Genomic DNA, 26492 nt, shown 5'->3' with positions numbered 1-26492 from the left:
CCGTGGACCCCCAGGGGTCCGCGAGAACTAAATTAAGGTCCGCAAAACAAAGTTATAAACCCATAATAAATTAATATTTTCAATTAAAAGTTCTCTATTATAAATATATATATATTCAAATATTATTCTAAGCTTAATGTTTAACTAACAGTTATGATTAAAGTTTATTTTCAAATTCTCAGAATTTTTATTTTGAACCTTGGGGTCCCTGCACTGAACAAAAAAGTCCTAGTGGTCCCTGGTCAAAAAAAGGTTGGGAACCACTGATCTACAGCAACCAAATGGGCACATGGGATGACTTGGAAAGTTTTGCTTTCTGACAGGGAAGTTTGTCATTGGGCTGATGTGAGCCATTTCCCCACACCCACCTTACGTCCAGTCCTCTTTACTTTCTGTTAGGAAAAAAACATTTATTGGGGGCAGGGTACAGACACTCTTCTGCAAATCTGTAGGGGATTTAACATTGTGGGTTCATTTGTTGCAATATTATATATTCAACATAATACATGGAAGCGTCCGTAAAAAAATCCTTTACTCACATCCAGCTCTACTTGAGGTTGCAAACCATAGGGAAATAGTTGAAATGAAATGGGGTGGGACACCTGCTGCATGGATGGGAGGGGCTGTGGCTCAGTGGAAGAGCCTCTGCTTTGCATGCAGCAGGGCCCAGGTTCAATCCCCGCCACCTCCAGTTTAAAAAGGATGGGGTAGTAGGTGATGTGGAAGGCCTCTACTGGGGATCCCGGAGAGCCATGACCAGACTGAATGGACAATACTGACCTTGATGGACTGATGGTCTGATTCATTATAAGACTGCTGCATGGGTGTTCATTTTGAGTCTGATTGAAGCCTATGTGGGAGTCTTAGTGGATGAGATGGGAGATAAGTGAGGAGAAATCTGTGGAAATCAAGAGACTTGCTGTTCACATCCCTCACAGGGATCCCTTGGTGGTCTCATGTCCAAAATTTGAGTTGGCTCTCTGACTTTCATAATCTACTTATGGTAACATGTTCAAGAGAGATAGCCAGGTGCATCTGTTGTGGCAAAAAACAGTCTTGTTGCCCCCTCATAGCTGACAAATGTTTATTCTAGACACCTTTCCTGATTGTTGTCCCGCCTTTGGGAGTGGGGAATGTAGCCACGAGTGAGACAAATTGAGAGGAATTGCCACCCTTGGAGACAAAAGTAATGCCCGTACTGTGACTGAACGTTTGATATAAAGGCTTCTGTCTTCCCGATCCTAGATGAGCCGGTTTTCCATGTCACAGCCTCAGACGATGATGAAGAAGGTACTGCCAATTCTCGAGTGGCGTATTCCCTTGTTTCGCAGACCCCTCGTCCGAAAGAGCCTGTCTTCAGTGTTGAACCATCCACAGGTCTTATACGCATTTCAGGATGCTCACATTATGAGGTACATTTCCTACCATTTCCATAGTAACATATATGGTGTGTATAACGTTCTACTAGGAGCCCCGTGGTGCAGAGTGTTAAGCTGCAGTACTGCAGTCCAAAGCTCTGCTCACGACCTGAGTTCGATCCCGACAGAAGTTGGTTTCAGGTAGCCGGCTCAAGGTTGACTCAGCCTTCCATCCTTCCGAGGTCGGTCAAATGAGGACCCAGCTTGCTGGGGGTAAAGGGAAGATGACTGGGGAAGGCACTGGCAAACCACCCCGTAAACAAAGTCTGCCTAGAAAACGTCGGGATGTGACGTCACCCCATGGGTCAGGAATGACCCGGTGCTTGCACAGGGGACCTTTACCTTTAACATTCTACATAAGGATACTTCATATCCATTCTTTCTTGAGACACATATCACACAGTGTGTCAATTAGGATTGTCACCCTCCAGGTGTGGCCTGGAGACCACCTGGGATTACAAGTAATCTCTGTAGTCTGGAGAAAATGGCTGTTTTGATGTTTTTTTTAATTATGGGGCATAACTGTTAATTAGTATGCAAATTTAAGATGACCTACTCTCTTTTTTTTAGGGTGGGAGATAGGGAACCGCATACCTGCAAAAAACAACAACAACAACAGAAAACAGGCCTTTTATTTCGGAAAATACCCTATTTCTTTGCTAAACTGTATTAGGGAGAAGTATGCATTTTAATCCCCAGTCTAAAGGTGCATGAAGTAATGTTCTTGACTTTTCATGTATTCAAGGGTCCCAGCACTTTCAAACTTCTGATCAAGGCTACGGACCATGGAATTCCACAACTGTCATCAACGGCAACTATTAATATTGCAATAGAAGATTCGAACAGCCACCTGCCAGTATTTACTAAAGAAAATGTAAGGATGTGGTGCTGGAGAATTACTGCAATGAGAAATGTTGGAGGGACAGAGTTCAGTTTGGACCCATTCATGAAATGTGAGGCTATAGAAACACGGAGCTGGAAGGGATCTCAAGGGTCATCTAGTCCAACCCCCTGCACAATGCAGGAAATTTACAACTACCCTCCCCCACCACTCCCCCAGTGACCCCTGCTCTACCTCCTGTGAAGGTTTACCAGACTCCTTTTGGGATTATGTGCTATCGCTAACAAAATCCACATTGTTCCTTTTATTAGGACCGAGCAAATGACACATAAAAGTATGCAAGATTTTGTTTTCTCCAGAACTGCACATCAGGCTGGATGCTATTAAAAAAAAACAGGAAAAGGAGGAGGCTTCTGGACATGATGCAAAATACCGGTGTTGTCTGCCTTGCACTTTACAGCAGGTTTTTACATCATTTACATCGCACTGTTATGTGTCGTTTGGGGTCTATGGAAAGTGCCATGAAGTCACAGTAGACTTACAGCAACCCCATAGGGTTTTCAAGGGAAGAGACCGGCAGAGCTGGTTTGCCATTGCCTGCCCGTGTAGCAACACATCCAAGTACTAACCAGGGCCGTCCCTGCTCAGCTCCTGAGATCTGTCAAGATCTGGATCATGTGAGTCATCCAGGTTGGGGCAATATGTCTAATTTGGTTCATCCTTATAGAAGTATTGCCCTGACCTGGATGGCCCAGGCTAGCCTGATCTTGTCAGATCTAGGAAGCTCAGCAGGGTCAGCCGTGGTTAGTACTCAAATGGGAGACCACCAGGGAAGTCTGGGGTTGCTATGCTGAGGAAAGCAATGGCAAACCACTTGAACGTCTTTTGCCCTGAAAACCCTACAGGGTCAACGTAAGCCAGCTGCAACTTGATGGCGCTTTACACACACACACCATAAAAATATTATGTGGATTCTGTTGTGGGTGTATGGATTTTTCTTTTGATTTCACCACTGATCCAGTTCCTAATTTGCCATCGTGAACCCTTTAGACAGATCATGATTTGGAATCAGTTTGTTGTATGTTGGAATCAAATTTATCTTGGTCATCTGAGATACATCTAGGATGGCATCCCAGCTGCACGTTTTTAAGCACTTCTGTTGCTGTACCATTTCACTATAAAGAAGAAAGTAAAAGGGTTCCTTGGGGGCATTTGTGGAGTGACCTTTCTTCCCACCACTAAGACTTTTCCCCTGCAGTAATTAAGCTGGTTACATTTTGTATTGTACCTTTGCATCCTGACTCCCTTCTTTGCAACACCCCTCTCACCTTCGGACTGGGATATAAGGACTCAGGGATCTCCATTCCTATTTGTATCTGATGAAGGGAGCTTTGACTATAGAAAGCTTATACCCTGGAAATCATGTTGGTCTTTAAGATGCTACCAGACTTGAATCTTGGTCTTCTACTGCAGACCAATATGGCTACCCACCTGGAGGGGCTGTGGCTCAGTGGCAGAGCATTTGCTTGGCATGCAGAAGTTCCCAGGTTCAATCCCTGGCATCTCCAGTTAAAGGGACAAGGCAAGTAGGTTATGTGAAAGACCTCAGCCTGAGATCCTGGAGAGCTGCTGCTGGTCTAAGTAGACAATATTGACTTTAATGGACCAAGGGCCTGATTCAGTATAAGTCTTCATGTCTTCATGATACCCTTCTCTATGGTGGTCCTGATTCATTCAGAATTGTTACATGTAGAATGTCAACATGGGTTCTGTTCCTTGGTCAGAAAGTGGGGTGGAATGTTGAGAGGTGACTTTCATTCATGTAGATCCCCTTCTCCGCGCTTTCCTTCCCAGTATCAACTGGATGTCACAGAAGGCCAAAAGGAAGGCGACATCCTACGCCTCAACGTGGAAGATAAAGACACTCGCAACACACCGGGTTGGAGAGCAAAATATAAGATAGTGAGAGGAAACGAAAGAGGGAGCTTCATCATTGAGACAGATCCGAACACCAACGAAGGGGTTTTAAGCATCGTAAAGGTAAAATAAGCTTGACAAAACTGTAGACGTTTAATGAGGCAACCAGTCGGTGGTGTACCTAGACAGAAATTCCTCATGGGTTTTGTTGTCATTGTTGTTTCCAGCCTTTGGTTTATGACAGCACCCCTGGGAAGAGCCTCATCATATCTGTGGAGAATGAAGAACCCTTCTTTTCATGTGACAGAGGCCAAGTGCGGAGCCTTCGTGTACCCCCCAGGGGTGCAACTGTGAATATTACAGTCCTCGACACAAACGATGCCCCTCAGTTTCATCCTCCTGTCCTTGTTCTTCGGCGAGAGGAAGGGGTGAAGCCTGGGACCCATCTTGGGCAGTACACAGCTAAGGATCCAGACAGAGTCCCAAATGCAATAAGGTGGGCAACTTCTGCATAAAGTACCCCAGCTATTAAGCTCCACTGAAGAGGCTTACTTAAAAGTTCTGCACCTACAGGTGGCTTGCTGTACAGGTGTCCAAAATAGGTGTCCCTTTCTGTGGCGGCCCCCTAAGTAGGGAATCCAGGGAAGCTCGCCAGATTGCATGGTTATTTTTAATCAGATAGTGAAGGAGGCTCCAAACATGGCCCACCCCAAGCCATAGGGGCAGACTCGTAGCATGTTGGCTCTGCTTCAGCTCCCTCAAATCCTATGTTTAGCTTCAGATTTTTTTCTAAGCCACACTTCCTAGCTCTGGTGGGTAGGTAGAAGTTGGAGAGCAGGCTGGGCAGGACTATGTTGACTGGTGAATCAAGCCATGCTAAGGCTTAATCGGCTCTTGGTCTTTATACCAAAAAACCCTCTTCACTATATGAAGCTTGATTCTCAGTGTAACAGAGGGTTGAGGAGCAAGCCCTGTCCATTTTATATGGCTTTAAAAAAATCTTTTCTCTTTTAAGATACCAAATAGCGTTTGACCCAGCAGGCTGGGTGGCGGTTGAAGAACGCTCTGGGATCTTGACGACTGTGGAAATTCTGGACCGAGAATCTCCCTATGTGAACAGCAGCACGTACACCATCCTCATCCATGCCATAGATGATGGTAAATTTATTTTCAAACAGCAACAGAAAACCTTTCCCCAATCCCACTTCAGCTGCCAATCATAGTGGAGAAAGAAAAGTCAAAGTTGAAGGAAAGTTCATAATAAGTCAAAAATTTGGTGTATCTCTGGAATTGGTTATTTTGGTAACATTTGGACTGCCTCAAATGCTTCTGTTGCAATAAATATTGTTCTTCTTTACTGATAGAATTCTTATTTTTTTGTATGTGGTGCAAAGAGATCAAGTAAAGTTGTGAAAGACTGTTGTCTCTTTTCCTTTATTTTTGATCTTTTTATGCCATGTAAGTTTCATAATATTTGTATCCAAAACTACAATCAGCAAATAAAAGAACATCAGGATTTGACGATAGAACTTTTTAGTTTGGAGTGTTTTTATATTTCATTTCATTTAAGGCAATACTGTTGCCAAATTCTGTCATTTTTCCAACCAGTTAATTCCAGGCTGGTTTGTTTAGGATGGCAGCCTAAATATGAAATTGTGTCTACAAAGATTTTCTTGGAATTTGCATACAGCAAATGCAAGAAAATGTCGTATTAGAAATTGAATATGGAATTTCTGGACCTGTTCTATTAGGATGGACCCAAATTTCATTTCTCGTAGTGAAAAAGAACATTTCGAAGGGCTTGAAATGTTCTTTAAAATGCTTTCTAAAGTCTTACCTTTTACATTTTTGTTCCTGTTCTCTGCTGCTCTCCAGAGCTGCTATGTGCATTTCACACACAAAAAGCAGCTGGTTCTTTTTCCTGGCCAAGAAATCACTGATCACATAGCCAATGTGATGACATTATAGTGCCACATTTGGTTAATTGATAATGCCAAAAAGCCATTTCAGAGTGAGAGCAATGCTTCCTGGCCTCAACTACTTCGGAGAACATTTTTACATCATATGTAAGGCCGGATATTCCTGCCAAAACCAAGCTGGTGGATGTTTTCCTGGAAGTTTTTTCTTTTCTTGTTGATGGACCTCCCCAACCATTTCAGCTCAGCCCAATTTCCTGCTGTATTCTTGTAAAACCTGGCATTTATCAGTAAATAATGGGAATCTGGGAGAAATTGGTGTTAATGAAATTTATTGGGATTTCTATAGATAACAAATGCTGTGAGACTCAGTTTCAACACATAAATTCAGGTGTATATCATGGTTTACCGATAAATTATGAAATGAAGATGAACTTGGTTATGTTATCAGACATGCTTTGTTGGCTTGTACTATTTGTGTCACCTGAGCCGAATGCTCTTTACCAGCCGTGTATGGCAGACCAACTAGGAACTGATATGATAAACCTCTGTGTTTTTGCTGCCTGATTAAGATGGCAAAAACCAGAGGGGTGTCAAGCACTCAGATGCCCACCATACATGATGTTCTTCAAACATGTCCACAAATGTGTTGAGAAGTTGTTATCTTAAAAATATCTCCTCAGTCATAACCCCCTTCTCAGCTCCCAGACAAATTCTTGCATAAGTTCCCTCGTCCTCCCTAAAGCTGGTCCAACATGGGACCTGAGGTGTTCAGCAGATCCGGTCTCTAGGGGAAAATAGTGCAGAAAGTCTTTGCTGAGGAGATTTCTTTGTGAGCCATGTCCTTAAAAAAACCCGCCGATGAGCGAAATCCGTTTCTCGTTCCCTTCCAGCTCCGAGGGTTTTCGAGCATCTGAAATTGATCCCGGTGCGTTTTCCCCTCAGGTGTTCCACCCCAGACTGGCACAGGCACCGCCCAGCTTTTCCTGTTTGACACTAATGACAATGCTCCAAAGATTGTTGCACCGTTTCGGGAGGTCTGCGAGGGAACAGCAGAGGGTTCGTTCCGGATAGAAGCCGAAGACAAAGACGACTTTCCTCATGCTGGGCCTTTTACGTTCCACCTGCTTGAGGGCCCGGAGAACACAAAGGATGTTTGGAAACTGGGGCGGTACTTTGGTAAGTTCTCCAGTGAGGTGAACTCCAGCGAGGCGCCACGTCCTTCTGATGCTTTTCCGTTCTTTCCCCGCCACAGTATTGCAAAGTGGGTTGAACTCTTTAACTGTGTTTATGTACTTAGAAACCTACCCAATGCAGCCTACAAAATAAAACACAATAAATATATAAACCAGTAAAAGGTAAAGTGAGTTCCCTGTGCAAGCACCGGGTCACTCCTAACCCATGGGGTGACGTCACATCCCGACATTTCCTAGGCAGACTTTTGTTTACGGGGTGGTTTGCCAGTGCCTTCCCCAGTCATCTTCCCTTTACCCCCAGCAAGCTGGGTACTCATTTTACCGACCTCGGAAGGGTGGAAGGCTGAGTCAACCTTGAGCTGGCTACCTGGAACCGACTTCCGTCGGGATTGAACTCAGGTCGTGAGCAGAGCTTTTGACTGCAGTACTGCAGTTTACTACTCTGCGTCACGAGGCAGTAGACTATTAATTCAAAGCCAGCATTTATAACCATGTTAGGTTAGTGGCATGAATAGTATCATGTAGTTAGAGTGTTCTTGCCTTTTCCAAAAAAATTTTTGAATTATTTTCTCTTCCTCTTCTTTCTTAGGTGATTCAGCTGAGCTGCTGATGTTGAGAAGCCTCCCTGTTGGCAACTATTCAGTGCCTTTCCGTATTTTGGACAAGCAAGCATTCTCCAGGGACCAGAGCTTCTATGTCAGGGTGTGTCCCTGTCTGGATGGGAGCACATGTGATCCAGAGATTGCATATTCCTCAGCAGGAATTGGTGGTGGAGCAGTTGCTGCCATCTTGGCTGCGATCCTGTTACTCGTGTGTGAGTAAAGGAGTTTGGGGAGGGGAGGACCCTTAGCAGGTTATAATGCCATAGAGTCCACCCACCAAAGCAGCCATTTTCTGAAGGGGAACTGATCGCAGTCATCTGGAGATCAGTCGTTGTTCTGGGAGATCTTCAGGCCCCACCTGGAGATTAGCAACTGCAGTAAGGCATCTTTGTGGAAACATCTAGACCCTGAGAGAAAGCTAAGATCACCTTTTCTTGTTCTGCAGTGGGTTTAGGCCTCCTCCTGTGGTGTTCCTGCCATTCGGATGCTGCATCCAAGAATGACTTTCCTTTCATTCCAAGTGAAATGGGAAACCAGTCTCTGATCCACTACAACAAAGAAAGCCAACAAGTGCTGTCTCAGGTGAGCAATGATATCGCCACGCTTTCTCTGCTTCAGAGCAGAAAAGCTCTAAGGTTTCTGTTCTTTTGAGTCTTCCATTACTCTCATAGTATTGGTTTTATTGACCAATACAGAGGCAGAGTGGTGAAGCAGAGCCCAGCAGGCCCTCAGCAGGGAGCCAATCCCCAGAAGCCACCTCTCAAGGTTGCACTCCCAGTTTCCAGCTGTTTCCAGTTATCCTTCTATCGATCTCTTTTTTAATGCCATCCTTCTTTCAAGAAGGTCGTGGAATGTCTGCTGTATTACTCTGTTCACCACTTTTCTCCCTGAAGGGACCCAAAGCTGCTTGCAAGTTTAATAAACAACAGGAGAAAGATATTCCATTTGAATAAAACAGAAAGTAACATAATTGGGCTCGTCTTGAATCCAGTGATCCAGCTCTTTCAAGAGCATGAGCCGTGCGATAATAACCAAGGTCCAGGAGCCCTTTGGCTGTTCCCTTTGGATGATGCCTTTGGCCGTTCCCAAGTTTGGAACCTGGAGACAGTGGGTGAAGAAAAAGCAGTTTAGATGTTGCAGTCGGCAGCACTGATATTCCTCCCACTTTAACTTCCCTGCTTGTGCCTATTTCTGTACGTACAACGCCTGATCTACATGATGATCTTACCATATTCGAAATGGTGACATTAATTCTGGCAAGTGTACTTTCATGAGTGTTGATAATTGCAAATGTTGATCTTTTTGCATGGTGTGAATGATCGTTTAGTTTTTTCCCTGGAGCTCTGGAAGCTCTATATCTCATAAATTATTGCTATCTTTATTCAGGAAGTTGCAGAGATACTTTATGTCTAAATCAGAGGACTTCAGCCTTTTCAGGTCTGGGGACCACTGAGCTGCACACCCTTGGCAGGAAGTTACATAACATCATAGTCATGTGACAAAATGAGGAGGAGCCAAAGTCTCTGAACAAGCCTGTGATAAAAAGGGATCCTCTCCACAGTCCTTCTGCTCCTCTTAGCTTGCTTGCAAAGAGAGGGAGGAGCACTGCAGTCTTTACTCTCTTCAAAGAAAAATGGCAGCTTCATAAGGGCTCCTGATCTAGCACCTGTGGTTGAAAAACATGCAACTAAATGATTATTTCACTAACCAGTGCAGCTCTCACTAAAACTTGTCACCTTTCCCATCTAGGACACGCCTGATGTTAGGGGTCATATTTCACCATCCACTTTGCACTCAGAAATTCGCAAGGATATGCCCCAAACTCTTAAGGTAACTACTGCACTCCTAAGCTGAACACTCTTTTCCTCTCCATCCTAAACCTTTTACGTCACCCTGGTTTCGTCCATTGAGAACTCCCCTTTCAAAAGTCTCATTGAAATGAATACAGGTCTGGCATAGGTCCAAGCCACTTACGTGAGGTCAGTAGGAGAGAGGAAAAGAAGCCTGGTTGATACTTCTGTTATTTCTGCCATGGAGCACAGCCATCTCTTATTGGGCTAAGGGCAGGTTGATGTTGACCTACGTCATCGCCGCTACCCTCTCCGCTTGTAGATTGCCCCGTCCCACTGCTTTCCTGCCTTTGTGTTTTGGTGGGTGACTGGCTGAAGGGCCCGTGTGTCCCAGTGGCAGGAGAACATGACATGGATTTGGAAGTCTTGGGTTCAAGTGGTCTCTCTGCCTTGGCCTTGGATGTTTTGGAGCAAGCTGTGCTCGCTTCCAGCCTCAGTTCCCATCTGTAAAGTCCAAAGAATAGCAATCTCACAGGATTGTTACAAAGGTTCACAAGCTGAGCTGCCACTTTCTGTACTAATGGTCAGATTTGCATTTATCAACCTTTGCAGCAGCATACGGGGGCTAGCAAGGAAAGATTTTCCCAAGGTCACCTGTGGAATGGCAGTAAGAACATCGACTTCCCAAATTTAAATGTAGCCAATCAGCCACTCCATCACACTGTCTACCAAGAGCATTGACAGTGACTCTTTTGGTTGCATTATGTATATACAGAAGTATGTTGACCACGGATTTGCCCAAACGACTGCTCACTCACTGGAGAATCCACACCAACAGACAAGGGGTTCTGCACGTTATCTCGCCAATACTAATAATCTCCGGTAAATTTCAGAGAATATTGTCCAATATAGTATCGATCAGAGTTTTGTACATTACCTAGTTAGATGTGGTGAACCTTCGTGTCATTTCATGCATTGCCTAGACAATATGCATAACCCCCAAGCAGAGAGCCTAGACATAGTCCTGGTAAAAATGTCGTACTACACAATTGGCATGGTCCACATTCTCCAATATCTATTGGAGACCAGGCCTGTTGAGTGAGTAATATGCACAGTTCTCTGGTTGTGTTGCCAAGTTCATGCACATATTTGTTTATTTAAATTATTTATTAGCTGCCTTTCTTCTTTTGGAGCTCAAGGTGGTTTTTGATGTAGTTAAAATACATTAAAACATCCTCCTGCCTTTATGCACATTCTCTTATCAACAGATATTAACCACAATGTAAAAACATGACATCATCTTGATAAGCGACATGAACTGCAGTTCTTTAGAATTCAGTTTGGCTAATGCTCCGTGTACACAAACACCTTGTACACAAACACAGAGGATGCACACTTTGCATCAGCAAAAAAAGGAAGTGAGTCAAAGGAACTGCTCATTGCTTGAAACAGGAAACTCAGATTTTCGTTACGTTTAATTCTTTTTTTAAGCATTCTTCCTTTGTGTATTTAGGACATTTAAATGACTGTTTGCGTCTTGCGTTGCTGAAATGTCTCATGGCTTCTCATCATGTCAATGAACCAACAAACTTTTTTTTAAGGAGGTAACTAGAAGAACCAGCTCACACTCCCGGACATCCAGTCAAGTGCACTTTGAAGACATTCTGCCTGTGAGTAAAGATTTATACAGTGCACTGACCCTTCGTCTGTACTATGAACTTTGTCATTTGTAGTTGTTGTTTTTTTAAAAAAAATAATCTGTTAGTGCTGGCACATCATGTTGTGATTCTCGGCACAGTCAATTTCTCTAGATTTAATTATTTATTTAAGACATTTCTATGCCAGCTTTCTACCCAAAATAGAATGGAAGCACAAAGAATGTTCTTTCTTCACACAATGCATAATGAAATTGTGGAACTCCCGCCCTAGGATGTGGTGATAGCTGCCAACTTGGAAGACTTTAAGAGAGGAGTGGACATGTTCATGGAGGAGAGGGCTATCCATGGCTACTAGTCAAAATGAATACTAATCATGATGAATACGTGTTCTCTCCAATATCAGAGGAGCATGCTTGTTATATTAGGTGCTGTGGAACACAGGCAGGATGCTGCTGCTGCAGTCATCTTGTTTGTGGGCTTCCTAGAGGCACCTGGTTGGCCTCTGTGTGGGCCATGGTCTGATCCAGCATGGCTTTTCTTATGTAATAATTCTTTTCAAAATTGTTATCGCTTGCGTTCCTCTTTTTCTCACAGCATGCAAAAGGAATGATCCAGGCAAAGCCATGGGGGAACATTGACCGTTCCTATGAAAGGATAGCACTACCAACAAGAGCCCTGGCAGAAGATCCTAATCCTTGCTGGGATCAGGTTAGATAATGTTTATCCTGTTACCTCTCATGAGAATGTGATTCCGCTCTGGTTTTCTGTCCTTATTTAAAACTAGAAAACGGCTTATGTAGTTTTCCCATCATGGTGATAAAAACTTTGGGACGGCTTTCAGATTGTGGCAGCTCTGATCTTCTTCTGTTCTTCACCAGAGGAGCTCGTATTCTCGAAGTAAAGGAATGAACCAAAAGAAACCACGGGACAGCACTGTAGAGACAGTGGACAAAATGCTGAATCAGGTATGAAAGGCATCCTGAGAAGAGGCCTAGTTTCCCCTTCTCTAAAAACTGTTTCAAATAAGATTGGTTTCAAAGACATAACAGTGTAGTTTGGCCCTGCTGTGATCTGAACTGAAAATGCTGTCCGGCATGATTACATCCCACGTAATCTGGCATGATTATGTCCCACCAACTAAAAATATCTGACAAAGTGAGCTTGATAAGTTCATACCCCAACTATCTTGTTGGCTTCTAAGGGGTTCCTGGACTTAAATCTAGCCCATTAAAGGTGCATGCTCTGCTCCTCTAGGTCCTCTTAGGGATTCCAAAGAGCCACAAAAAGAGGGATGAGGTTATCATGTTTGGTTCTCCGAACGTTCTTCCTCTCTTCTCAGAGACTCCACCACATCACCTGCGTAGAGGACGACGTGATCGTTTCTTGCACACCTCTCGTTTTTGCTGAGGAAGGAAGCCTGGGGGGAAATGAATCCTTGTGGTCCCTCCCTTTCACAGATGACAGCAGCCTGCCTCCTGACTTTGTGGATACATTGGGGCCTAGGTTTGCCGCCCTGAGCAATATCTGCAGCAAATGATTCCAACACTCTGGGCTGTTTGCCAGGGTCCTCCCAGAGTCCTTTGGACTTCCACTATGTATGCACACAAACACCGAGGGCACTTAGTTGTGTGTCCACATCGTGCCTTGGACTCTTTCCTTTTGTAAGAAAATAGAAGTACAGATCCATGGAATTACAGTTCCATCCTGAAGCCCCTTTTCAACTGCAGTCTTTAGCTGGACATTTTTAAAAAGTAAATTCATGGGAATCCAATTTTCTGTCAGATGTCCAGTTATGCCAGGATTTCTGAATATATAGGATTTGAGAAAAGGGGACCATTTTGTTTATTCACTGTGACATAGGGTTGCTAGGTCCCTCTTCGCCACCAGTGGGAGGTTTTTGGGGTGGAGCCTGAGGAGGGTGGAGTTTGGGGAGGGGAGGCATTACAATGCCATAGAGTCCAATTGCCAAAGTGGCCATTTTCTCCAGGTGAGCTGATCTCTTTCGGCTGGAAATCAGTCGTAATAGCAGGAGATCTCCAGCTAGTACCTAGAGGTTGGCAACCCTACTGTTACATTCTTTGCTAAGCAAAAGGAAATTCTTGTTGTCACATAGGATGAGCCTATATTCCATAAAAGCAAGAGAAGCTGAACTCTGTGCTTTGAAAGTGAGCCTCACCTGGCATTTTGGTAGGATTTGGATTGTGGGATTTGATTATCCTTTGGACTTGGTTCATGCAATCCACTCTCTGGTTTTGGGAATGAGAATTCAGCTGTGCTGGAAATTGGGATTAGTTCTATGGAAAGGGCAACATAGGCTTTTGACTTGTTGAGCCCCTGATGACTGAGAGGTGTATCAACATACGTTCTATGAACAAATTGATTTTTTAAATATAAATGTGGGTGAATTTTTTAAAAAATTAAATCTATCATTAAAAAATTGTCTTGTTTACACATAGGGAAATGCTGAAATCTTTCACAAAGCAGAGTTTCGGAACAAAAATAGACTGTCTAGAAACCTCGAACTTTTGGCCATAACTTAATTGGATCTTAGTGGTATGTTGGGATTTTGCAAAAATTCAGAATGATATCATTGTGGGAACCCTCCTGACTTCCTATAGGTAGGAGCCACTATAGAGAATGCTGATCTTACCCATTTGCAGGGAGGAACCTTTAGAAAGCTTTTCTCAGACGAGCAAAGTTGTTATTGAGGATATGTAATGTAGCAAAGGTTGCAGTCACAGAAGTATGGTATTATGGCAGTTAACAAACTCCAAAGAAGTATATTGCAGAAAGGTAAAACTTACATTTATTGAGGTGGATTCAATTCACATCTACATTGCAGTCGAAAGGAGAGAGAAAAGCCTAAAGAATGTTATTCCCTATCACAAGTGGCCAGCTAATCCGGCATTATGTGTGTGCAGGAAAGATGGCATGGCTTCTACAGAAGAGACATATGGATGGGTCCTGTGATCCAGAGATCTCATTTTATTTATTTATTGCACCTCCCAGATCCATTCCTATTTCAGGCTAACCTCTTCCCTGCTGCTGTTGTACATTTTGGATCTGAAAAGCATAGTGATCACTATCTAAGACTGGACCTGCAGGGATCTGTAGTCTCCCCTTCAGAAGCTGACCTCTTAGTATCTAGGTATTTGTCCAAATCGGTAGTTCCTACTGCTCCATCAATTTCAGAATCTGGTTTTGGTCCCCCACCTGAGCTAGAAGAAGCTGATGGAAGTGTGGTTATGGAGCACACGGCGTCAGCAGCAGCCCTTGAAGTGCCGCCGCCGCCACCAGTAAGGAGAACTGAATCTGGAAAAGTGCCAAAAGTGGCTGAAACTGCCAGGTGGGAAGAGATGAAGGACTTGTGATACCTTTCTTCAGAAAGATGCCTTGCCTACCTGGTTCCCTTTGCACCGTCTCATTCCCATGAGCTTCATCTAAGAACACACATAAAGATGTGACTGAACAAACTGATTAGATGGGTCCTGCTCCTTGCTGGTCCACGAGGAAAGAACAAAGGACAAAAGGAGTCACAGACAAACAGAGACATCTCAGTCATTAAGAAGTTAGCATATATACACACCTAGGGCTACATAGCACCCCCTCATTGTCATAGAATCATAGAGTTGGAAGGGACCACCAGGGCCATTAAGTCCAACCCCCTGCACAATGCAGGAAAGTCACAACTACCTCCCCCCACATCCCCAGTGACCACAACCCTCCCCCCGCCATGCAGGATCCCAGACCTTTGACCATTCTGGTCGCCCTCCTCTGGACAGGCATGCCAAGTTGCCTTATTCCAACAGTTGCAGGAGAGCATAGCAGGAATGGTGATCCTGTAGGTATGAGGGTCCCAGGCCATTGCAGGCTTTGTAGTAATAATCAGAACCTTGAACTGTACCAAGTAACTGATAGCAAGCCAATAGAGCAACTGCAGGATGGGTGTGACATGCATGTTCTACCTAGCACCCACTAGTAACCAGGCTGCCAGGAACCAGATTTCTGAGTTGAATTCAAGGTAGGGTTGCCAGGTCCCTCTTCGCTACAGGCGGGAGGTTTCTGAAGCAGAGCCTGAGGAAGGACAATGCTGCTGCAGTCATCTTGTTTGGGGGCTTCCTAGAGGCACCTGGTTGGCCACTGTGTGAACAGACTGCTGGACTTGATGGACCTGGATCTCATCCAGCATGGCTTTTCTTAAGTTCTTAAGGTGGGGTTTGGGAAGGGAAGGGACTTCAATGCCATTGGGCCCAATTGCCAAAGCAGCCATTTTCTCCAGGGGAACTGATCTCTATTGGCTGGAGATCAGTTGTAATAGCAGGAGATCTCCAGCTAGTACCTGGAGGTTACTAAAGAAGGAAAACGGTACCCAAAAATTGCTAACAATAAGTGCTATATTACAAGAGTGCAATGACAAAATCAGAACGGACAGACAGAAATATATACAATACACCTACATGGTATGAACACCAAATTATCAACCTGGTATAAATCTCAAGACAAACAATATAAGTACAATTCATAAGGCCAAAGCCTTTGATAAGTTCAAATAAGCAAGAAGCCGATCCAAGAGGGAAGTGAAGGCTTGCGTCCAAGGCTGATAACGTGGAGATCTTCAGGACGTGTTATTTAAATCAATTTGACGTGTTTCGCTTTTGGCTTCGTCAAAATGCACAATGCAAGTAATTACAAAACCATAGTGGGAGAAAAAAAAAATACAAGGACCAAACAGGTCCTACTATGGTTTTGTAATTATTTGCATTGCCCAGTAGGCAGGAACTGCTGCCCTGTTCAGGCCTTTGTAAAAATTTTAATGGCCCAAATTCATCTCTAAAATGGTGTCATCATCCATGGGTTGGACTCGTAGGCATCATAACATCGAGTTTGGCTCTCATACATACCTGGGACTATTCTTTATGCCCGGTGTGACTGATGTAATAAATCTCAATTAACCACAAAACAGTGCAACGTTGCATAGTCGCAGCCTTATTCCTACCTCTTGGGAAGCAAACAGTGTATCACTGCATCTCTTTAAAGCATAAGTGTCAAACGTATTGCCTGCAGGTCGGATCCGGCACCTTGAGAGCTCTTATCCAGCCCGCAAGCCAGCTGAGGCCGCCATCCCGTGCTTCCAATCTGGGCTGGTGAACCCGCAAACACACACACACACGGGTTCCCAATCTAGAATGGCAAGTCCACTGCGGGCTTGCCAGCTGAGGCAGCCACCCCTCCAGTCTCAATCTGGGCTGGCTAGCATGCCAGCCAAAGCTGCCACCCCAGGCCCAATATGGGCTGGCAAATCCACTGCAGGCTCACCAGCTGAGGCAGCCACCCCCTTCCCAATCTGGGCCGATGTCCACTGTAGCCTCCCCAGTAGAGTTGCCAGGTCCCTTTGCCACCGGCGGGAGGTTTTTGGGGCGGAGCCTGAGGAGGGCAGGGTTTGGGGAGGGCAGGGACTTCAGTGCGATAGAGTCCAATTGCCAAAGCTGACATTTTCTCCAGGGGAACTGATTTCTATTGCCTGGAGATCAGTTGTACTAGCAGATCTCCAGCTAGTACCTGGGGGTTGGCAACCCTACTCACCAGCCGCCACCCCAGTCCCAATCTGAGCCGGCAAGTCCACCCCCCAGTCCCGAGGTGTCAATTATCAAAGACTGTTCAATAAAAGAAAATGCCATAAGAATGTTGTTATTTTAAGAGAGTGTTATTTTAAGTAAAAAACATATATCATTAATTGGCTTTGCCTGTGTCTTCTATAAAGTTTGTATCTCCGGTACCTGGCATTAACATTTATGGATGTATGTGGAAGGATGGCCCTGACCTGACCTGGATGGCCCAGGCTAGCCCGATCTCGTCAGATCTCAGAAGCTAAGCAGGGTCAGCCCTGGTTAGGATTTGGATGGGAAACCACCAAGGAATACCAGGGTTGCTGTGCAGAGGAAGGCACTGGCAAACCACCTCTGTTAGTCTCTTGCCATGAAAACCCCGAAAAAGGGCGCGGCATAAGTCAGCTGCGACTTGACGGCACTTTACACACACACACACACATGCATGTGGAAGGATTGTGCTGCAGATCTCCTGGTCATATAAGGAGAACTTGAATGAAGCAGTCTCTGAAGTTTCCATGTCGTTAATGTTATCTTTGAATCTAGCAATAGTGAGTAAACATGAACTAGAATGTAGAGAGAATGAGGGTAAAACCATAGAGTTCCCAGTAATTCCTAGAAAGGGCTGACATCACTTCCAGGTTTCTCCGGGAAGTGATCTCACGCCACTGGCCAAGCGGCTTTTTAAAATGGTCTCCTGTTGCTGCTCTGAGCAGCGGCAAGAAACAAGAGCTGGGGGTGAGGGATCCCCCTCCCCGTAGCAGGGGCCTGGCAAGGCTGTCCTGGGGGGGAAAGAAAACAGTTTGAAAAGCAACCCTCCGACGCAAAGAACTTCTTCAGTCCGCAAACGTGTAGTATCCCAAGTAGCCACACAGAGGCAGCATAATATACAACTGAGTTACAATAGATTCTTATTTAGTTATAGCCAAAAGTTCAAGCATTCCAGAGTTTATTTTTGTTCCAAAAACCTGCTGAGGGAGAGATGTCAGCACTTCCCTTAGTGAAAGAGTTCAGCATTTCCCTAAGTGTAAACAAGATGATTTTTTGTGATAGATTTAATTTTTTTAAAAAAAATCACTCACATATATTTTTAAAAATCTAGTTGTTCATAGAACAAATGTTCATAAACTTAGAATAATAGAATTATAGAGTTGGAAGGGAACGCCAGGGTCATCTAGTCCAACCCCCTGCACAATGCAGGACATTCACAACTACCTCCCCCCCACACACACACACAGTGACCAGAAGATGGCCAAGATGCCCTCCCTCTCATCATCTGCCTAAGGTCACAGAATCAGCATTGCTGACAAATGACCATCTAACCTCTTCTTTAAAACCTCCAGGGAAGGAGCGCTTACCACCTCCCGAGGAAGCCTGTTCCACTGAGGAACTGCTCTAACTGTTAGAAAATTCTTCCTGTCAAGACGGAAACTGTTTTGATTTAATTTCAACTTCTTGGTCCTCAGGAACTCAACAAGTCAAAAGCTCAAGAGGCCCTTTCCATGGAACTAATCCTACCTTCCAGCACAGCTGAATTCTCATTCCCAAAACCAGAGAGTGGACTGCATAAACCAAGTCCAACGGATAATCAAATCCCACAATCCAGATCCTACCAAAAAGCCAGGTGAGGCTCACTGCCAAAGCACAGAGTTCAGCTTCTCTTACTTTTATGGAATAAAGGCTCATCCTATGCGATAACAAGAATTTCCTTTTGCTTAGCAAAGATTGTCGCAGTGAATAAACAAAATGGTTCCCTTTTCTCTAATCCTATATATTCAGAAATCCTGGCATAACTGAACATCTGACAGAACATTGGATTCCCATGAATTTACTTTTACAAAATGCCCAGCTAAAGAATGCAGTTGAAAAGGGGCTTCAGGATGGACCTGTAATTCCATGGATCTGTACTCCTATTTCCTCACAAAAGGGAAGAGCCCAAGGCACAACCTGGACACACAACAAAGTGCCCTCGGTGCATGTGCATAAATAGCGGAAGTCCAAATGACTCCGGGAGGACCCTGGCCCCACACAGGCAAACAGCCCAGGGTGTTGGAATCATTTGCTGCAGATCTTGCTCAGGGTGGCGAACGGAGGCCCCAATGTATCCACAAAATCAGGAGGCAGGAAGCTCTCCTCTGCGAAAGGGAGGGACCATAAGGAGTCATTTCCCCCCAGGCTTCCTTCCTCAGCATAAACGTGAGGTGAGTAAGAGTCCATCAAGTCGTCCTCTAGACTGGCGATGTGGTGGAGTCTCTGGAAAGAGAGAGGAAGAACGCTCAGAGAACCAAACATGATAACCTCATCCCTCTTTTGGTGCTTCTTTGGAATCCCTAAGAGGGCCTAGAGGAGCTCTGAAACAGAGCACATACCTTTTAATGGGCTACATTCAAGTCCAGGTGCCCCTGTACCCAGAATAAACAGGTCACAGCAGGGGCCAGAGGTGCCTTTAACCACCTCCGGGGCAGAAAAGTTCTTGCCACTGTGGTGCATGCCCTGGTAACATCTAGATTAGATTACTGCAATGTGTTCTACATGGGACTGCCCTTGAAGACTGTCTGGAAGCTACAGTTGGTACAGACTCCTGCAGCCAGAATGGTGACGGGACAAGGTCAAAGGGACTATTACCCTCAGTCTTTTTCCATCTGCACTGACTCCTAATTTGTTTCTGGGCACCAATTCAAGGGGCTGGTATTGACCTTGAAAGCCCTATACAACTTGGGACCAGGAGACTTTAAGGATCACATGCTCCCACATGAACTGACCCATCTGCTGCAGTCATTTTCAGAGGCCCTGCTTTGGGTTCCCCCGTGATCGGAGGATAGATGGGTAGGAACCCGGAAAAGGCCCTTCTTGGTCTTGGTGCTGAAACTTTTGAACTTCCTTCCCAGGAAGATTTGTCTGCCTCTCTCTATTGATGTCTTCTGCTAATGGGTGAAGACTTTTTTGTGTTTGGTGTTGCCCCAGTAACTGTTATGGGCTGTCCTCCCGGGTTGTGTTGGTATGTGTATTTAGGTGTTTTAATGAATTGTTTAAATGGTTTATATACACATATCTTAAATGCTGTTTTAATGTCTTGAGGTTCCCCACCTTGGGAGCCCTATATTGGGTGGAAAGCTGGCATAGTCATGTTTCAAATAAATAAGTAAATCTAGTGAAATTGACTGTGCACAGATTCATAAGATAATGTGCCAGGCACTGACAGATTGTTTTTAAAAAACAATGAACGGGACAAAATTCATATACTTCAGACCAAAGGTCAATGGATTGTATAAATCTTTACTAACAGGTAGAATGTCTTTGAAGTGCACTTGACTGGATGTCCAGGAATGGGAGCTGGTCCTTGTAGTTACCTGCTTTAAAAAAACAACGTTAGTAGGTTCATTGACATGATGGTAGGCCACGAGACATTTCAGCCACACAAGAAGCAAACAGTCATTTAACCAACTTAAGTTCATCAAGGACGAATGCTTAAAAGGAATTAAATGTAGGGGAAATTGGAGGGGGGGTTCCTGTTCCAAGCAATGAGCAGTTCCTTCGAGTGACTTCGTTTGCTGAGTCTTCATGTATTGTGTACGAAGAGTGGTAGGAGGAGCTCCAAGATGGCAGACGGATCAGCAGCATTGCTCTGAGGCTCTCTCACGACTTTGCTTTTAATTCTTATTAATTCCTCTTGTAAAGCTGTCAGGCCAGCTCTTGGATACTCAGAACTGGTAACAGCATCCGTGCATTTGTTGTTTGGGTTTCATCCTCAGCTGTATCTACGGTAGGACTCTAATCTTATCTGCCCTGGTTGCTGAGTGATGCTAGCTCGGAGACGTCTCATTATAGCCCCGTTACAACACAGAGCTAATTTCTTCAGCTTCACTCGGAGTACGGAGATTGGACTACTCTTAAAAAATTATTACTGACAAGGAGGGGTTTTTTTTAAATGGAATTTTACTATGACAAGGAGATTTTGGAAATTTTGAGAGACAGAGACTTTGAGAGACAGAGCTGCTTTTTGTTGATGGAATTCACTGCAAACTGTGTACCAAGAGCTCATTAGCCAACAAAATGTGAACTCCAAACTGAACTCTAAAGAATGGCAGTTCAAGTCGCTTATCAAGATGTTGAACGCATGAAGCTGCCTTATACTGAATCAGACCCTTGGTTCATCAGAGTCAGTATTGTCTACTCAGACTGGCAGCGGCTCTCCAGGGTCTCAGGCAGAGGTCTTTCACATTACCTACCTGCCTAGTCCCTTTAACTGGAGATGCCAGGGATTGAACCTGGGACCTTCTGCATGCCAAGCAGATGCTCTACCACTGAGCCACATGTTATATGTTCATGTTGTGGTTAATATGCGTTTATTAGAAAATGTGCATGAAGACTGGAGAATATTTTGGGTATTTTATCTATATCATAAGCCACGAGCTCCATAAGGAAGAAAAGCAGCTAATACATGTTTTAAATGAATAAGTGCATAAACTTGGCAGCACGATCAGGGAACTGTGCATGTTGCTCTGGCAACAGGCCTGGTCTCCATTGAATATTGGATAATGTGGACCATGCCAACTGTGTAGTGCAACATCTTGCCAGATCTATGTCTAGGTTCTCTGCTTGGGGGTTATGCATATTGTCCCGGCAACGCATAAAAAGACACAAAGCTTCAGCATATTTAACTAGGTAATGTACAAGACTTTGATCTATACCAAATTGGACAATATTCTCTGAAATTTGAGAATTATCAGAATTGACTAAATAATGTGCATAATCCCTTGTCAGCTGGTGCGTATTCTCCAGTGAGTGAGCAGTCATTTGGGCAAATCCAGTGGTCAACATACTTCTGTATATACATAGATGCAACCAAAAGAGTCACTGTCAAATTTCCCATTTCCTGGGAACACTCTTGATAGGCAGTGTGATGGAGTGGGTGATTGGCTACATTTGAGTATAGGAAGCTGACTTTGGGCAAATCTTTTTCTCCACACCTCGCTAGCCCCCGTATGTGGTGCAAAGGTCGATACATACAACCCTGAGCAGTAGTACAGAAAGTGGCACCTCAGCTTGGGAACCTTCGTAACAATCCTGTGAGATTGCTATTCTTTGGACTTCACAGATGAGAACTGCGGCTGGAAACGAGCACAGCTTGCTCCAAAAAACCCAAGGCGGAGAGAGCACTTGAACCCAAGACTTCCAAATCCATGTCCTGTTCTCCGGCCACTGGGACACACGGGCCCTTCAGCCAGTCACCCAGTAAAACACAAAGGCAGGGAATCACTGGGACGGGGCTACAAGTGGCAAGGGTCACAGCGATGACGTAGGTGAACATTAACCTGCCCATAGCCCAAGAAGAGATAGCTGCACTACATGGTAGAAACAACAGAAGTCTCAACCGGGCTTTTTTTCCTCTCTCCTACTGACCTCACGCAAGTGGCTTGGACCTGTGCCAGACCTAAGTCCATTTCAATGAGACGTGTGAAGGAAGAGTTCTCAACGGACAACACAAGGATGACGCAGAAGGTTTATGATGGAGAGGAAAACAAAGTTTCACTTACCTGTAACTGTTGTTCATTGAGTGGACTTCCGCTTGGGAGTGCGGTGATTACCTTAAAAGTATGGAGCCTGTCCTTGCAAATTTTTACATACACATTGGGAAAGTGGTCTACCTTATAGGATTTCTTGTAAAGATTCCTGAGATAGCTGAAATGCTTTGAACATTTTTAATGCTGTATAAAATAACATAGTCATGTAAGTATTAGAATTAGTTTCTTGCAGGCATGGAGGGAAAAGCAGAAAGTTTGCAACATAAAAAATAGAGGTTCAAACCCCTGAACAAAGGTAAGTTTATTTTATTTCTGAACAGAGTAACCTGAAACCTCATCAAATTTGACAAGGGCATGCTTAAACATATAGTAAAGTTTGATATTCACTGCAACACACAGCGACTTTTCAGACACCAAAATAATGATATGTATTATTTTGTTAACAAATCTAGAGGAGGACTTGGAATAAACCCCATCACGTTTAAACAAATAAACAAAATGTCCAGCCATTCCTGAGTATATGACTTCTTATGATGGAGGTACAACAAAATAGCATGTTTTGTCACTATTATGAACAATTTGACGCCATCGAATCACATGCTTTCACATTGGTTGGGAATTTTGGTCAGGCAATGGAGAGAAAAGGCGTAATTCAGCAATTGACAGAGAAATCCTAAGAAGGTTCCCACTCAGATCTACTCAATGGTTCTTACTTCCAAGAAAGCGTTAGGACTGCATGGTCAGAGTACAATGTCAACCAATAAAATGTTAATTTTGGTATGTACACAGGGGATCCTCTCTTGTTCACTTTCCATTCAAGCGGCGGTTGCCAGAAACTTAAAAGAGTCCTATGAATGTAGTGAAAACTGGAATTATTTTGCCTTGGAGGACAAATTTGCCCAGCACATAACAAAGATGATTGTAAAAGAGGTTCCCCCCACCCCCATACACAGGAATCTTGTGGCCCCTTAAAGTCTAATAGATGTCTCACAGCATGAGCTTTTGTGGACTGTTGGCCACTTCATCAGATGTGCAGAGAACTATCGCCTTTGGTAGACCTTAGGCAGATCGTGAGAGGGAGGGCACCTTGGCCATCTTCTGGGCATGGAGTATGGGTTACTGGGTGTGTGTGGGGGGGGAGGTAATTTGGAATTTCCTGCATTGTGCAGGGGTTGGACTAGATGGTGGTCCCTTCCAACTCTATGATTCTATATACTGCACTAATCCACCAAAGCTTTGGCCACAACAGATCTATTCATTTTTTTAAGGTACGGAGTAACTCCTATTACTTTTAGCTGCAACAGACTAAATGGGGCCACCCCACTGGAATTATTTTCCCCCACCAGGAACATAAATTTTGAACATAAAATTCTGCTGCAACACCTACAAAAGAGGTCAGGGTGTTTTTTTTTGGGGGGGGGGCTGTGTCAAAAAAAAACATCCAATGAGGAAGAACGTTTCATCCAATGACTAAGCAAATCACATGAAAATTGGCTGTGGTTTTCGCCACTTCTGATTTGTCCAAGGCCCAGATCTTAACTGCAGCTCTTGACAGGTAAAGCTCCCAGAAGGTGATTCTTTTTAAGGCACCAGAGAACTGAGCAGACCCTGAGCTATTAGCCAGTAAGGCCCAGGTCAGAGATGCTGCTGGACCTTGGGGGGAAAATCCATGTAGTCTCTTTGTTCAAGAACGCAGCCTGACTTGAGTGATACACCAGCTCTTTTGAGATACTCTGTAAATCCTCCTCACTGCCCATATTACTGTACTTGGGAGTACAGCAGAGAGCAGAACTTTCACAAGACTTTATTTACACATTGTATATAACTTTCTTTGGCCTTTTTAAATCGCACTTCCATTTTATCCTCAAAACAACCCTATGAGGTAGGTTAGGCTGAGGGTGTGTGACTAAGCCCAAATCACCCAGCAAGCTTCCATGGCAGAGTGGGGGTTTGAACCTGCATCTCCCAGATCTTAGTCCAATAGTCTAACTACTACACCATCCTGGCTCTTGCCTATCTGCATATGCCAAAAGGCTTGCACCTCTGGCCATGCCCTGCGACAGGAAGGGAAAACAGAAGCTCAGCAGGGATCTTATACGGCTGGCTGAGATATTCCCAACAATCCCCTCAACATTCCCCTCCTCAACATTCCTTGTTGAAAGAGCTGTTGGACATGCCCAGGCTTTTGTACCTGCAATGCATACTGACCTTGAGACAAACAGTACGACTCAGCATCAGGCAGCTTCATGTATGTATGTAAGCCTCAGAGCTAAAAGGAAACTAAACGTTTTTACTATGAGAGCTGGGGGCAATGCTAGGGCAGAGTTCTCTGCGGTCAGATAAGGGAGAGCTTGCAGAGTGTATATCAAGAGCCTCTGCCCTGAATGCAGGTGCCTCCTTGCTCTCATTCCCAAGGCTCAGGAGCTTCTATATCAGCCAATAATTTGGGGACTGCAGTTCCCTGGAGCTTTAAGTCTTCCTTTGGGAAGGTTTTGCTGGGTTAGCTTCGAGGACCTGGACTAAGTATCAGTGAAACATTGAGAGGCAGTTGAAAACTATTAAAGGTGCACTCAGTGCTACAAGCTCCTTTACAGCTAGTGGGACATCCCGAAAGCCAAGAGCGTAGATGACCTTCACAGAGGCTTACACAGATACATGGACGTCCATCAATGGCAACTACCCCTGGTGAGTTATGGAAACCCTCATGTACAGAGAAGAGTTGTTTTTTACATGCAGAATTTCTCTACCACTTAAGGAAGAATCACACCGACTTACAATCACCTTCTCTTCCTCTCCCCACAACAGACACCCTGGGAGGTAGGTGGGGCTGAGAGAGCTCTAAGAGAGCTTGTGACAAGGCCAAGGTCACCCAGCTGGCTTCATGTGGAGTGGGGAATCACACCCAGTTCTCCAGATTACAGTCCACTACTCCAAACCACAGCTCTTAACAGCACACCACGCTAGCAGCAAACCTCTGAATACCAGTGGCAGGGGGCAACATCAGGGAAAGGCATTGGCCTCTATGCCCTGTATGTTGACCCTCCAGAGCAGTTGGTTGGCCACAGTGAGAGCTGGGATGCCAGACTTGATAGACTGCTGGTCTGATCCAGCAGGGCTCTTATGTTCTCCTGGGGAAAAGGTGTGGTTAAGAGCGGCGGACTCTAATCTGGAGAACCGGGTTCGATTCCCCAGCTGGGAACTGGATTCACAATGGTCTCCTCACAGCTTTGGAATCCTGAGCTCTGCAGACTTTCAGATTCAGCCTCTTTTTTGAAGCAACTACTGAGTTAGGTATTACTACTTTAATATGGTGGATTTGTTTTTAACCTTCTTTAAAAAATGTAAACGAGACGCAGGATAGGCTAGAAACAGGGCTCTTCTTATGTTCTCCTGGGGAAAAGGTGTGGTTAAGAGCAGCGGACTCTGATCTGGAGAACTGGGTTTCCTCACTTCTACACGTGAAGCCTGCTGGGTGACCTTGGGCTAGTCACAGTTCTCTCCAAACTCTCTCAGCCTCACCTGTCTCACAAGGTGCCTGTTGGGGGTGGGGAGAGGAGGGGAGGTGATTGTAAGCCACTTTTCGGTAGAAAAATGAGGTATAAAAACCAACTCTTCTACTCCCCCACCCCAAGAGCTGTCAGAAAAAGCTTTAAAAATACCAATCAGTTTCCATATTGAGCCAAAAGGAGTTTGCCTGTCCCTAATAAGCATTTATGTGGAAGAGATTAGGAAAAATTAACAGCCTCTATGTATATCTTCTCCCCTGATATAATCCCAGCCCTGAGCATCACTGTGCTTGATGTATAAACCTTGCTTCTGTTGACAGGGGACTTCCCATTTGCTGCAGCAACAGGTACATTTTATATGCACAACATGCCACCCCTCTAGATCTGCTCCACTGAAGCAAGTGCAGTAGCTCTTGAAGCCTGGAGAGCTTCAGATGTGTCGGGGTCTGCGCACATCTACAACATGTCTCCGGAACGCAAATCACTGTGTTCTGAATCAGCACAGCTGGGAACTGGA

General features: G+C 44.6%; 1 protein-coding gene across 1 annotated transcript in view; it reads left to right on the top strand.

Annotated features, from left to right (window-relative positions):
- Positions 1–14709, top strand: part of CDH26 (cadherin 26) — a 33638-nt gene extending 18929 nt beyond the window's left edge. Inside the window, exons 6-19 of the mRNA XM_056844900.1 lie at positions 1246–1412; positions 2164–2292; positions 4114–4299; positions 4404–4672; positions 5192–5334; positions 7038–7271; positions 7878–8102; positions 8336–8472; positions 9640–9720; positions 11282–11350; positions 11933–12046; positions 12217–12303; positions 12678–12867; positions 14531–14709. Coding sequence (XP_056700878.1) covers positions 1246–1412; positions 2164–2292; positions 4114–4299; positions 4404–4672; positions 5192–5334; positions 7038–7271; positions 7878–8102; positions 8336–8472; positions 9640–9720; positions 11282–11350; positions 11933–12046; positions 12217–12303; positions 12678–12867; positions 14531–14709 — 2210 coding nt within the window. The remainder of the gene's footprint in view (positions 1–1245; positions 1413–2163; positions 2293–4113; positions 4300–4403; positions 4673–5191; positions 5335–7037; positions 7272–7877; positions 8103–8335; positions 8473–9639; positions 9721–11281; positions 11351–11932; positions 12047–12216; positions 12304–12677; positions 12868–14530) is intronic.
- The last annotated feature ends 11783 nt before the right edge of the window (positions 14710–26492 follow it).

Source organism: Euleptes europaea, chromosome 2, assembly GCF_029931775.1.
Source record: "Euleptes europaea isolate rEulEur1 chromosome 2, rEulEur1.hap1, whole genome shotgun sequence".
Classification (NCBI taxonomy): domain Eukaryota; kingdom Metazoa; phylum Chordata; class Lepidosauria; order Squamata; family Sphaerodactylidae; genus Euleptes; species Euleptes europaea.
The sequence above is the reverse complement of the archived record's forward strand: the minus strand, read 5'-3'. Positions and strand labels throughout refer to the sequence as shown.